At 56.0% G+C, this 14,739-nt stretch overlaps 1 protein-coding gene across 1 annotated transcript in view; it reads right to left on the minus strand.

Moving 5' to 3' along the window:
• Positions 1-13,974, minus strand: part of PKP1 (plakophilin 1) — a 45,141-nt gene extending 31,167 nt beyond the window's left edge. Inside the window, exons 1-2 of the mRNA XM_004438967.3 lie at positions 13,537-13,974; positions 3,600-3,706 (exon numbers count right to left, since the gene is read on the minus strand). Coding sequence (XP_004439024.1) covers positions 3,600-3,706; positions 13,537-13,738 — 309 coding nt within the window. The 5' untranslated portion in view covers positions 13,739-13,974. The remainder of the gene's footprint in view (positions 1-3,599; positions 3,707-13,536) is intronic.
• Positions 13,975-14,739: the final 765 nt, after the last annotated feature.

Genomic DNA, 14,739 nt, shown 5'->3' on the forward strand with positions numbered 1-14,739 from the left:
GCCCTGACCTACGGTTGTCAGTTTAGCAGATGAAAATACAGGAAGCCCAGTTACATTTGAATCGCAGATAAACAGCAAATAACTCGTTAGCACAAGCGTGTCCCAAATGTTGTATTTTACCTGGCAACACCGCCCAACCCCCCTTAGTGCTTACAGCTGAGTGAGTCCAGCCTGAGTCTAGGAAGGAAAAAGAAGGCCAGTCTCCCGCCCCTCTGAGCTCAGCTGACTGCTCCAGGAAAGAGTAGGCTTGGATGGGGGACGGGGAGGGGGGAAATCACGGGACCAGAACTCGTGCGTCTCTCGCAACTCCCTAGAACATGGCTGTAATGCTAAAATAGTAAGACCGCAGAAAAACATCAAACAAGGGCAAATGTCTGAGTAACGAACACAAAACTCGATTAGGTGAGGAGTCAAGAGGCCAGGGTCTGGTCTGCTGTGCCATTAACCCACTGTGTGACCCCTGAGGAGTAACTTATCCTCTCTGGGCCTGCTTTTCCGAGACTGGGAAATGTAAGTCCTACTTATTACAAGACTCTCTATATTCAATTATCTTAACTTGTGATATAAATGATCATAGATTATAAATGGTATGATGATATATATGCATATATTTAAAAATTAGAAGGCTATTGCTAATCTAGAATATAAGGTAAAACCATGAGGTAACATCACTGCTTTTTAAACCTTTTTAGAACTTTCTTTTGGGAATTGCCTGCAGATCCTTTACGTAGTTAAATAAAATATACATTAATGGTGACAAATCTTTGTTATTGAGGGTGATTTGACATTTGGAACTTTAACCCGAGGAGTGAGGTGCTCAAAGTGGTTAACGTTGTTTCTGGTCCAACACAAATCATGACAATCAATAAACAAGACTGGTTTTCTTATACGGCCCCTAAAAGGACAGTATTTTAGAAACATTTACGGGTCCAGAAACACCTCGAGTGACGGCAGCATCGGTGGAATCCTTCAGCATAGCAACTATCCTGCTTATCCAGTATAGCAACTTCCATCTGTCTGTGACCTCCGTGCTTCTCCCAACTCGACTGTGAGTTCACTGAGGGCAGAGAGCCTCTTCATCTGCGTGTCTAGGGCCCCAGCTGCTCAATACAAGAGGGCTGACCGAGGGAACACGAAGTGTCGGCAGGAAATGGTCTTTCAGTAGCTTTCAGAAGCTGCTGAAACCTGCTGACGAGGCTCCTGAGAAGAGCCTCGCCCTGCTCCTCACCCCCCTTCTGCCACCACATTGGTCTCAGCAGAGGAGAGACAATCAGGTCGTCCTGCGCCAGCCACACCACCCCTGGGAGAATACAGGATTCTCTCCTCACTCTCTCCTGCCTCCTCCTCCCTCAGTCCTGACCCTGCTTGGTTTCACCCAGTCCTCGGTGATTATATGCGTGGCTCCAGCATCAGTTATTCCATTTCCTCCCCACCTCACCCCTCCCTCTGCCAAACCCTCACGTGTGCTCAGCTCCTCGCTGTTCTCATAGCCTCTTCTGAGCTGAGAGGAGACAGGACGTGCCTCAGCAGCTGCCCTACCATGAGTCATGTCTAAAGTCCCTCCAGAGAAGGGCGAGGAGGTTGGGCCCTAGGGTGCAGGAAGGAAGGAATTTCACTGGTTCTCAGAAGTAGGCACAGGCAGGGGTGGGGCATTAAGAGCTGGTGAGATTGCTGTGGACTGAGTTCATTAACCAGGAGAAAGGCTCAACATGGGCCTTATGGAGAAGCTTTCTTTAAGAAACACCACCCCCAAAAGAGTCCCTTTACAGCTCTTGGTTACAGATTGCTGTGTGTAACTACCCCACACTGCCATTTGATCAGACTTCACAGTTACTGTAACATGATATCAACTATCCGTGAAGGAAACACACAGGTATCATCATTCCCATTTTACAGATGAGAAAATCGATGCCCAGAGAGGTTAAGAGCTTTATCTAAAGTCACAGAACCAGAGAGTGGCAGAACTAGGACAAGAACCCAAGCCGTCGGAGCTCTGATTTGGTAGCGCACTGTATGTAAGGACAGTCACATCAGCACTGGCAGCATGATCATTCGTTGACTGCTGGCCCAGTGCAGGGATCTGGCCTCCCGGCCTCACCTGATCCTTCACACCACGTTACTAAGTCATTTTCTCCAATTCCATCTGGTCATCACTGTTTGCGTCAAAGCCCTTGATTCACGTCTACGCCTGATCTGCCAGCTGATTGGGCTCCATCAACTGTATTTACGTGGCACTGAGGGTATCAGTTGACGTCAAGAATCAGAAAGAAGGGAGGGAGGAAAATTTGCAGCAAACCTAGTTAACTCTTCCCTTTGGTCCCTAAACTGTAACATGCGAGAAAGACAAATCCCCTAGAATTAGCCCCAACAAGAACTCAGGAAGGAAGGAATCAGACCAACAAAAGAATACTCAACTCATAACCACCCACTCTCTCCCTCCCGACAGCCAGGGGTGACGTCTCTGAGCAAAGTGGACTCCAAGGACCGCTGCTGAAACCCGGGAGCCCCAAGATGACAGAGCCCCAGATTCCCAGGGAAGAGCACACTGTCTCGAGGGTCACAAAAAAGAATTTCCAAGAACAATCTAGGCTAATGTCGAAATCGGCAAAAGTAAATGAAAGTCGTAGAACTTGGGGACTGGGAGCAGCCTTGGGTGTCATGGAGCCCAGTACCCTGCTGTAGAGGAGACAATCCCACCCAGCTTGTGCGGGCGGCCCATGTCCACCGCACGCTCAGCGCAGAGCTGCCCTCAGTAACTAGTTTGTTCAGTAATGGTTGGACGGGCATGGTGGTTGAAATCACATAGAGAGAAGGTGACAGGGCCAGGATTAAAGGATCTGGAATAATCTCTACCACGTTAACTTAAAAAACACATCTTAAAAATGATTATAATCAGGTTTTTTTTCAAGTACATTATTATTTGATCGAATCCTGACAATAACCCTACAAGGTAGACTCTGATGTCCATTCAACAGGTGAGGAAACCGAGGCCCAGAGGCAGAAGCATCTTGCCCAAACTCACAGGCTCCGTTGAGTAGCAGAGCTAGAATCTGACCCCAGGTTTGTCCAGTGACAAACTCTAGCCATGCTCCCCTCCACATTCACTCTATTCCTCAAGGGTCACAGCAGTGACGTGCTCTCCCAGCCTCGGGGGGCCTTCTAGAGCCCGCTCCAGGGTCCTCAGCGCATAATGAAGAGAGAGGTCCCTTTAGGATTTTCCTGGAAACGTCTAAGTTAATCCATAAAAGGACCTCAAGAATTCAAACTTCTCTCAAATCCATGATCGAATCAGACATATTGGGAAATGGGCTTTTTTCTCTTGAAATATGCTCTTTTCTTTATGCTTTTTCTAAAATGTTCTCATTTGAGACACTCAGAAAAATCCATCAGCCCAAACAGGAGGCTGCCTTAAGAGCCATCTGGGAAATAATGGCCACGCAATGGAGCTGGTCGGGGTCAGTGGCCTCACTTCACGGACCAAGGCAGCCCGTTCGCACCCCACATCGCTCTTCCCGGCAGCCAGGGCAGGTTTTCTCTACCAGAATCCCAAACCCTCCCCACGAACATCCCAGGTCTTATTGAATGGGAGCGTTTCTTACCGGGTACCCCCAGGAGCCATTCCCGGCCTGGAACTTGGAATAGTAGCTGCTCCGGCTGCTGGTCCCATAGCTGTTGTAATTGTCGGCCAGGCCGTCGTACATGGAGCCTGCAGGACAAAGGCAAGGGGTTAGGACAGGACGGCCATGCTCTCCACTGGCCCTCCTCCCCAGGGCGTCACCTCTGCCTCCAGGTCCACGGCGCCCCATTGAGGAGACCAGGTCTGAGCTCCTGGAGGAGGAGGATGGGGAACAAGTCACCCCCTGCCATCTCCCTCTATTCCACCTCCTCCACAGCTGGGGCCAAGGAAGGGCCCCTACAGAGGCTGCAGGCACAGCTTGGAGAGTCCTGACCGACCCCTTCCTGGGGACCTAGTGTCTCCCTGCGGCTCGGGGCAGGTTGACACCTACAGGTCAGGAGTTGGCCTCGAGGGCTTCGGAGCACCGCAGTTCCATTCCAGGGAATCGCAACTCGTTCCACCAGGATAAGCTTCCCACTCAGGGAAGACAGGCAGGATCTTGACATCCCGGGTCCAGAGCCCGAAGCTCAGGGCCACAGACAGCGATGGCCGATTAGAGTCCAATTCGGGGCAGGACTCTGGTTGCAAACCTCAACCTGGCCCCACTAGTGACAAGGTGACCTGCTGCCCCTTCCTTCATCTCCTAGGTGCTCCAGCTGGTGAATGGGAGCGTCAACCCCAAAGGCCTCAGTGAGGATTAATTAATGTTTTTGGGGTGCTTGGGGACCCACAAATGACAGGCCCCACGGGAGGGCACAGTGTCATTAGGTTTATTAGCAGCCAAGTGGCTTTGAATCTCAGAAAGCAGAACTGGATTTGGGGCTGCTGGTGGGGCCACCCCTTCCCCCCTCACCAGATGGCAAGGGGCCCTGAAGGACAGCCCCAACTCTGCGAAAGCTGGTCTGCCCACTGTCCCACTGTCCTGGAACACGGCTGACAGTCACCTGCCCACACCCTTGCTCACACACCACCCCTTGCCAAGTCTGCCCGTCCTCGGCCACAACCACTGAATCTCACCCATTTTTCAAAGCCAAGCTCAAGACCTCATCCTCTCTAGGACCATCCCCTTTCTGACCAGCCCAAGGCAATCTCTCCCCTCTACACCCATACTGTACTGCTGTCTGCACCCCGAGTCATATCCCACCCGGCGGCCCAGCGCCCACCCTGGGAGCTGCACAAGGAGCAAGCTGTGGCTTTAGGGCCTGGATGTCCAGGGCGAGGCTTGTCCCACATTCTTGTTAAATGATGGCCTCTGGGAGAAAGGACAATGGGCTCCAGTGAGAGCCTTCGGGGGGCTGAGCACCCTCTTCTCCTGGTGATGGGCAGGCTCCAGCATCAGAACCCTGTCTGGGGGCAGGGTCTGAGCTGCTCCCTCCCGGCTGACTTAGCTCCTCACAGGTCTCCACACCCACGCGGAATCCCCAGCCTTCCCGGGGCACTGGAACATCTGAGCAGGGAGTAGAAGGACGGCGGATGGGCAGCTCTGGAACGCAGCAGGTGTCCCTGCCCAGTGCCACCTCCTCTGTCCCATGCCAGGTGACCACCCCGTAGCTCACAGGAGGGGGCACTGCCCCCGATTCCCTGGACCTCATGGAGGACCTGGCCATGAGTCCATCGGCCAAGGCAGAGACAACTTGCTGGAGCCTGAGAGGTTGAAATGGGTCCTGGCTCTGGCATTTGGGCAAGTCGCCAGCTCTCTCTGGGCCTCGGCTTCCTCATCTGTAAAAAGAAGGGTCTGGCCTCTGTACACCCCACAGTCCCGCCCGGCTCCAACGTTCTGTGGCTGTGTGATTACTGTGACACATGCCAGGGGCGTTCGGAGAAGCCCGATTTCTCTTCCCTGAGATGGGGCTCAGCGTACAGGGAGGAAGGGTGGACATCAAAGGCGACACCACAGCCTCCTTTGCAACCTGCCTCAGGGTCCTGCCAGAGGCGTCCCCACCCCTGAAAGCCCCAGCCCCATCCCTGACTCCTGAAGGGGCTCTGCCCAGCCTCCAACTTACTCCAAGCTCCATGTTCCGGAAGCTGCCCCTCTGGAAAGGCTGCCTCTGTCAGGAGGCGCCTGGAGGCGATCTCACAGGCTCAGATGCCCAGAACTAGCCCTCACTGGGGAAGGGGCTACAGCCTGCCCCTGGGCAGCTGACAGCCAGGTCGTGTCCCCCTCCCTTCCGTCCAGCCCACTTCCATCATCCCTTCCAGGGCTTGGCAGGCCAGACTTTGCTTGTCTCCATGAGCAGGGATTTCTCACCAAAGAGCGAGCATGGGTCAGCCAGCTGCTTTCAGACGGAAAATATGGGGTGGTGACACACACAGTGTTTTGGGAGCCCCAGGGAGGCCTCCTGTGAGGAGAGGCGACCCCAGGAGGCTCTGGGGATGGCAAGCTCCCACAGGGCCTCCACCCTTTCTCAAGAGGGAATCTGTCAGCAGTGATGTCACTCACCCTCTCGGTCATCAGATGAAGCATCTCCTCCCTCCACGCCCTGCGCCTGCCCGCCTCCCTCTCACACCCTCTTCTCCGTGTGACAGGTGGGGAGTTCTCTGCCATGGAGGCAAGGAGTGAACAAGATGAATTCTGGAATGCTCTATAATTCCAAAAGCCAGTCCCTATGTCCAGTGGTGACTCTGATGATGACAGGTGTGGGCTGTAACTCTCCTGGTTGGCCAAGGCTTCCAGGCCCTTCCAGGCAGCTCCTGAAGGCACCCCCTAAGATCCATCTGCAATTGGGGTTCAGACCTCCCGATCCCCACCTTAAGCTGCTTTGCGTGGCTTCTTGTGAGAATGAGGCTGCCATCACACCAGCGAGCACTGCTTCTCTGGCAAAAGGTAGCTGCACCTGGGGCCAAAGGTGTGCAGGAGGGGCGGAGTCCACAGATGGGACACACTTGAAGGCACCCCTTGCAGTGTGCCAGATGACCAAAGGGGTGCAGGTGGGAGGGGAGCTCTGCTCCTACCACAAAGGCGATTTTTCCCTCTCCTGACCCTGGGGTGTCTGGCTAGTAAATGCTACCCTCTGAAAGTGAAGTTTAGCAAGAACCCGGGGCTTCTCAGTGAGAGTAATGGTGATAGCCCTGACAGCCTTCTCCTCTCCACCTGATCCCTGGCTTCTCTGGAACTCACTTCTAGGAAGCCTTTCCTGATTAGCTGGGCCGGGTCCCAGCATGCTGCGGGTCTTCTCCGCACAGGGCACGGCCAGCTGCAGTCGGTTCTCCATCATGTATATGCCAGGCTCTGCCAGCTCGGGCTTCGTGTGCTTCCCCATGTGAGAATCATGACTCTTCTCTCCCCAGGGTCCTGGGCACAGGGCACTGCTCGGCTGGACTGGGCTCTCTGGCCCTTTTTGTTGACCAGTTCTCCCCTGCCCAACCCTCTCTGTGAAGGTTCTGTGATGCCTATGCCTCGAGGCTCAATGGCCCCGTAAATGTAGAACAGGACACGGGTCCTTGAACTTCACTCAATCAGGCCCTCCTCCCACCTGAAAAAGTCCCTGGTGCATTGGGTCAACCAGGAAGAGAGAGGAGCTGAGTGCGGCTCTAGAACACCCAAGGCCGCCACCTTGAGGAGGATTCTTGGTCCAGGGGTGGGAAGGGCAGATGATCCCAGCACCCAGCTCCCCCCACAGAATTACCCGCACCGTCCCAGCTGAGCATCTGCATCCCACTGTCCTCTCCAGAAGGGTGCGAAGGCCGTGAGCAAAGGATGGTGGCTTCTCAGTGAACCTGGCTGCCAGCCCAACTTCTGCATAGCCCCCGGGAGGCGTCTGCCCATCCACAGAACCCCAAGGTCAACGAGCAAATGTCTCAGAAAGTACGCTGCTTTCTCTAGTATACAAGCAACACCAGCCGCTCTGTCCACACAGCCTGTCTCATCCTGTGCCAGTGTTTCAGGGTGTAAACCCATGTCAGAAACTCTACCACTTGGATGATCAGCGTCCCTGGATGCTGCTTCCCTTTGGTGTCTCAGACGATGCCCAATTCTCTCTTGTGTCATAGGGCAGCCCAAGCTTCCTCACCTACGAAAGCTTTGAAAATGGACAAGGCAGCTCCTTTGTTAGGAGACATGGAATTCGCTCTCCAACGAGGACAGGCAAACCTCTGCAGAGGTGACTCATCCTCTTCCACCCCCAAGGGTTCAAAGAGGTCACACCCACCACACCTGAAACATTCTCGCTCTTCTTCTCAGCCAAACCCTCTCCCCGAATTCAAAACCTTGCACAAAGAGCAGCTTCTCCCAGAGATGACCCTACCCAGCTCCAGGCAGTCCGAACCCCGCAGCACAGCCTCGTCAGCACTCTGTCCAGCGGCTCAATGCACTCTGTGCTGGCTGGTGTGTTCCTTGAGTGTGGCTTCTGTACACTCTGTGTGTGTGCGTGTGTACACGCCCATGTGCCCTTCTCCCAGAAAGCAGGACCTGGATCTCCCCAGTCAGACTGGGAACTCTCTGAAGAAGGGGGTAGTCTGGATCCCCACCCCACTCTTGACCCCAGTTCTACAGGGAGAAGACCCTCAGGATATGGGCCTACCTGACCGACAGGCTGCCCTCGGGGCGGAGGTCATCTGAAGGCCCTCTCCTCCACCCCACCCTCCCCCAGATCCCTCTCGCTTGCTAGTCAGGAGGACCTGTCAGAGGGCAAGCTGCCCGAGAGGTTTCTCTATTGCTGAATCTGTCTCCTGTAGGCTGATGTCTCTTCTAGCTTCTACACTTACATAAAGCCCATCTCTTCCTCAGCACAAAAAGGTGGAGAGAGGAAACCCATTATCTTCCAGCCCTGAAAATGCCTTTACTTCACTCCCTGAAATCTCTTTCCCCTGTGTTGTCCAGTAAGGCTAGGCCCACAGCAGGAGGAATTCAAGTGAGATAATGAGAAGAACTGCCAGAAGACACTTCTGAGACAATCTACCTCTGAGATGTTCGGGGGCTGGCAGGAGCTGTGTCTGTGGGATGGCTGAGGTGCGCGGAGGGAGGAGAAAAGCCGATATCCTCCTGTTCCCCTCTGCCCAGGCCAGCTGGGAGACCAGGAATGTGCCTCCCCTGTCCTGGAGCTTCCACGAGCCCAAGGGGGCAGGAGTTCAGCACAGCCTCACCAGGCACTTTGGGGCGGCGCTTGCCCCTTTCCTGGGCACGTACACAGAACAGAAATGCCGAAACAAACTGGGCTGCTCGGGCCGCCTCCTCTTCTCCCTCAGCACATGTGACTGCCTCGGGCTCTGCCGGGCCGTGTTCCAGCCCAGCTCTGCCAGAGCCTGTGCCCTTTCTGATAATCTGTTCGCAGCCACCATCAAAACTAAGGACTGGGCAGAAGGTGAGAGCACCCTGGGGGGCCAGGGCAGTGGGTTAGTGTGGACAGGGCCAGAGAGGACTCAGTCACCCAGTGGGGTCCAGAGCAGAAAATCATCACCAGCAGCGACTACACCAGATGCCCATCCGTGTGTGCACACACGTGTGTGTGCGTGTGAGAGATGTGTGCACACTACAGTGATCCTCACACTGGGTCCACGTGTGAGTGAAGGACGGGGACTAGAATGGCTGGCAGCCTTGGAAAGCCCTGGTGCCCACGCTGTCCCCCACATTAAGTCAGAACCTCCGGGGGCGGGATCCAGGCATTTGCATTTTTTAAATTCCCAGATGATTCTACTGCGTGACCGAGTTTGAGAACAGCGGCTCGGAAGATGTTTTTGGTGGATTAGGATGTTTACACGAGGGAAACTGGGGCGATGCGTCCTGAGGGACTGTGAGATCTGCAGGTTTGGGGCCCGGATCGCAGAGGTGGGGTTATACAATCTATTTCCAGAGAGCGTTCCCACCACCGAGCACCTGGGAGATGATCTAATCGACGTCTTACGCTTGCAGAGACGCAGGGAGAGGCAGCGACTCGCCCAGATCACACGCCAGCAGGCACTGGACCCAGACAGAACTCGAGTCTCCTGACACCAGGCTGGACTCCTGCCACAGCACAAGCTGCAAGGTGGGGTGTGTGCATGCTTGTGTGCGGACACGTGTGCCTGGGTGTGGGCACGTGTGTATATGTGTGTGCCTACAAAGAACTCCACATGAGGGTTGCTAACATGCTCTTTTATTTTGTTCAAATATTACACACCTTCTAGGGCTCCTACCCCACTGTAGATATAGTTCCCAGATTTTTCAACGTAGAACAACTGGCTTATTGATAATTACAGTTTGGTGTGTGAGGAGAGCATTTTTTTAAAAATCTCTGCCAATGAGCTTTGCAAAGGAGCGGGATCCAGGGAAACGGCATTTGCTGTGGAACAGCCTGGAATACTCGGCATTTTTGCACGTGTTGTAACAGGCCAACGGAAATTCTGGCTAAAACCTCAGCTTCAAGCCAAGATACATTGTAAAGAAACAAGAACCTGTTCATCGGCAGTTTAATTGGTACGTTTCGCTGCTGGGACAAGGTAAAGCACGAACACCTTTACCATTGCCCTCCCAGCTCTGGTCCCAAGAAAACAACCCAGAAGTGCTGTCTGCTCCCGGATGCAGGCGGGAAGGAGAGCAGAGCAGAGCCCCACGCAGGCACAGGCTCCTGCTGAGACAGCCCGCAGACACAGAGGGACCGGCACAGGTGGGGCCTCAGGCGGGACATCACCTGTGCACGGGCACAGCCAGCACCAGCTGCCCCCAGGGCCTCGAGCCGCGTGTGCCCGTGAGGGACCAGAAGCACCTGCCCCAGCCCAGTGTGCCCCCACCCGTACCTCTGACCAGGGAGAAACACCGGCTTGGTCACTTTCGATAGGAAAGGGTACTGCTGAGAAGAAGGGAGGAGGAAGACTTCAGGCCAAGGCTGAAGATGAAGACCACAGTGAGGCCAGGAGGGACGGGATTTCCCTGGATTGAGCAGAGATAGGAGGAAGGACGCTGATCTCATTAAACTTAGTGTATCAGCGGGGACAGGGGAGGATGGGATCAGATGAGATTTGAGGGAAGCTTTGGGAAGGGACTCCGGGTGAAGTTATGAAGAGCCTGACTGTGGAGAAGGGTTTCCCTTTAGGCTGGACACCTGGTGTGACAGCCCTTTACCCCCTACAGGGCAGCTCATGAGCCCCGCAGGGACTTTCCCACCCTTCGGGAGCCGAGCGACCCCAGCAAAGATCTTTGGCTGAGCAGCCCATCCCCCTGGGTTCCCTCCTGCTCCCCACACAGTCTGAGATGACACCCTGATGCACACAGGGACCCTCTGGAAACACGGGGGCAATACTTAGGGGACAGTTCTGGAACAGATCCAGATGGGAAGGCAGGGTCAGAGCAGCCTCCTTCTGTGGGGTCTCCAGACCCCCAAGACCCCCTCCCTCCCTGGGGACTGCCTGACCAAGATGAGGCATCCGTCTCATCTGCTGAGTTTTAGGGAAGACACGGGTGAGACGGGCATTCAGTGCCAGGCTCCTTCCACAGGGCTCCTTCCTCCAGCCCTTGGGTGACTCAACGCCTCCTCGCTGACAACATGGAAGAAGACCCTAGTGGGGTGGTCTCTGAGGACCGCAGGTCGCCGATTCCTGACTGTCCTTCACGGGGTACGAGGAGTAGCAGCTACTCTGCCAGGCAACCTGTGGAGTGTGGCTGACCTTCTTTGGGACAGGAGATCTTAATTAGAAGGCCCTGGACAGGATTCAGGGCCCAGGAATCAAAGACCCCAGAGAATCCGACTCTTCTCTCTTGGAGGAGACTGAAGGAGAATTAGAGTCCATCCAGGGGGCCGAGGGGAACGGCCTGGGGTATGGCCCTTCCACAGCTACCCACTCACCCATCCCAGGAACCAGAGCAGGTGCGTGGGATACCAACCAGCACGAGAAACGGGGAGCCGAGGGAGTGCTTGGGTGGTTCTGATAAAGAGGAGCGGAATCTGATGAAAACAAAGCCAGACAAACCAGAAACACCAGCTCCCAGTGACCTAACCACCTCTCCCAGCTAGGATGCCTCTGGGGAAACTGGCAGGGTGGGAACCTCGCCTGAGCTGAGGGTAGAGGGGCCACACCTACAGGGTTAGTCCTGGGAAAACCCCGTTTCTGGAGAGGTCTGCATTAGCCATCAGAGTCAGCCCTCACCTGGTGGAAGCCCCTGGAGGAGCCTGGGGTGGACAATGGAGAGGAAGGGAAGGACACTCACACACGGCTGTCATGCACAAAGGGCAGGGCCAGAAACAGAGCACCCCATGACGATGGCGTCCCCACAAGTCCGGGGGAGAAGTAGTGTTTGGGGCACCTGGGGCTGGTTTGAGATTTTTCTGGAGCTGTGAGCCCAGAGCTCACGCCTGGGATGGAGTGGGAAGGGACAGGTAAGTCTTGTGCAGAGACAACAGTGGGCTAGCTTGAGCTGTGACTGGGCTGTGGCCAGAAATGGGGACACTTTGTCAACTCAAACTTCCAAAAAATGCCAATAAGCAGCTACCAAGGCACAGAATACGAGGGAAGGAGGCAAATGCCCTGGAGGCTGCGTGACCTTGAGTGGAAGCCTGGCAGGAGAGGGACCAGGAGCCCGGACCAGGGCAAAGGCACACAGAGGCACAAAGAGCTTCAGGACCAGGGTGCAGGGCAGTCCTGAGCCAGCCATTTTCTCTCCCTCAGCTCTCCACAGGGGCCACTCAGGGACGAGAGACAGAGAGAGAGTCAGAGACAGAGAGAGAGAGACAGACAGACAGACAAGTAGCCAGAGGTAGAAAGTGTGAGCTGGTGTGTGTGTGAGTGTGCATGTGTGCATGGTGGGGGAATGGGCAGGGGTCCATCTCCTGTGTCTCCTTCCTCCTTTCTACCGCCACACTTTCATGAGGGCTGGACATCATCAATAAATCTCGGTTGACCTGTACTGGTTTGCCGTCTGCAGAGCCTTTCTTAACATTTTACTAAATTTAGCTAAATAAATAAACAGAAGGTTCACTAATTTGTGTGCAATTCTTACTGGGAAGCCTTTGTATTAAAGTATTTGGTCTAAAAATTCTCCACAAATGCCCCTGTTGGATATTGTACCTTCCTCCTTAAGTTTCGGGGTCCTGTCCCTTTCTCCTAGCCTCCCTAGTCGGGGACCTAACTGTGGGATGGGGATGGTGGTGAGGCCTGGCACCAACATTGCACAAGTACCCATCACAAGGGCTCAGCACTGGATCCTAGTGGGATTCCCAAGGCTGCCAATCTCATTCTCTGCTGTCTCTGAAGACACTTGTTCCCACTTAAGGTAAGCGGAGAAGGGAGAACCTGGGAAACCGAATCTCCGCATTAGCCACTGGGGAGAGAGGGCATCCCCAGGTCCCTTCCCTATCCTCAGGGGGCGCACCTGCCTTGGGGTGACCTTCCAGCCAGATCTGCCTCTTCCAGGTGTGAGGCTCCCCGCTAACGTGCTGTAGAGTTCCAAGGGCTTGTCCTGCTCCGTGCGCGACCTCCCGGTCCTGCAGCACGGCCCTGAGCCTCACCCCTGTCTCAGTGACTCCCTCCCGGGCGGCAACCACGCTCTGGCCCCACCTGGACTGGGCGCCAGCTGCCTGCTGAAGGCGCAGTGGAACTCGGAGCCCAGGAAAGATGGGGCGGGTGTGGGTGGCCACTGGGCGAGCCCTGCGTCGCGGCCCCCAGGAGACCGGGGACAGGACAGCATGTGGAGGCTGTTGCCTGAGCAGGATCAGGGAGAGAAAGCCCTGGGCCAGGAGAACGGCTCGCGGGAGAAGCTCAGTCTCCCGGCGCGCAGGAGGAACGCTCCTGGAGGTGGATCCCCGCGGCGAGCCAGCCTTCGCGCCCACTGGCGCGCCCTGAGCTCTTGGAGCCGGCGCGCGGGTCGGGGGCCGCGGCCCCACTGGTCGGACCTTCGCGCACACCCTGCCTGGGGCCGGCATCCCCTCGCCTCCCTGCAGCCCCGGGACGCGCGCCCCGCGGTGCCCGCCGCCGGCCGAGGCGCGCCAGGGAGGGGCGCACGGAGCCTTTACCTCGGTTGGAGTGGCTCAGGGTGGACGACTGGGAAGACTTGGACTTCTGCCGCTTGACGGTCATCATCACCTGCTCCTGCACGCGCTGCCTGCCCGACGTGCCAGTCTTCATCTTTTGGTCCGACGGCAGGGCCAGTGTCGAGTTGTCCTGGTCCTGGAAGCATTCGTAGGCCAAGGCGGTCTTGAGCGGCGAGTGGTTCATAGTGGCGGAGGAGCGCGGGCGGGCCGGGGCGAGTGGGGCGGCGTGGGGTGCGGTGCGGCTGGCGGGCGGCGCGGAGTGGGCTCTGGGAGCTGTCAGCGGCTCCCTATGGCCATAGAGTGAGTGGTCCGCGCGAAGTCCCGGGTGCTGCTGCTGGCGCCTCCGCCCTGGCTCGTCCCTCTGCTGCACTGGCGCGGCCTGCCCTCCGTCAGACTGGATATACCGCCCTGCCCTGCACCACCCCTCCGCTCAGGCGCGGGCTGCAGGGCCTGCCGCTGCGGGCGCGAGGGCTCCTGGGGGCAGGGCCGCGAATCCCGGGGGTGGGACGGCTGGCCTCCGCCTACTCTCTTCCTTTCTCTCCCTTCCCTCTCCCCACGACGTGCAGTAGGTGAGGCCGCGGGAGACGCCCCTCGGTCCTGTTCCTGCTTGCTCAGGAGAAAGTATGTGATCCACTCGGGAGCCGAGGGAGACCTCTCTCTCTAGGAAAAAGAAGCCTTTCTCCACTGGGCCCAGGACAGCCAGATGCCCGTCCCCCTCTGCCCCGGGGTCATGGCAGAGACCAGCCCTGTCTGTGGGGGCTCCCAGGCTGACGGCAGAAGCACAGCCCCTGTCCTAAGGAAGTGTTCTATCTTATGGGGACCACGTATTTACTCTAAGGCACCCTCCAACCTACAGGGAGTGGGGTGGGGGCATGAAGTGCACACCAAGGACGGACTTGAGACAGAAAACCACAAGCAGCACACCTGTCATGCATGGCTATGCCAGGGGAAAATGCCTGTGTACAGTGGATCCTCTCTGAAACTCCGGACTTAGCCGCTAAAACAGGTGCCTGGCACGTACGTTTTTAAGTTAGTGCCCATTGAGTTGATTCAACTCCTAGTGACCCTGTGGACAGCAGAGTGGGACCCTGCCTGGTCTTTTCGCACCATTTTCTCCCCTTCTGGCGCCATATCAGACAATGCTCCACTGCTATTCACAGGGTTTTCATGGCCAATTTTTTCAGA

Source organism: Ceratotherium simum, chromosome 36 (genome assembly GCF_057802395.1).
Source record: "Ceratotherium simum simum isolate JZ-2026a chromosome 36, ASM5780239v1, whole genome shotgun sequence".
NCBI classification, from domain to species: domain Eukaryota; kingdom Metazoa; phylum Chordata; class Mammalia; order Perissodactyla; family Rhinocerotidae; genus Ceratotherium; species Ceratotherium simum.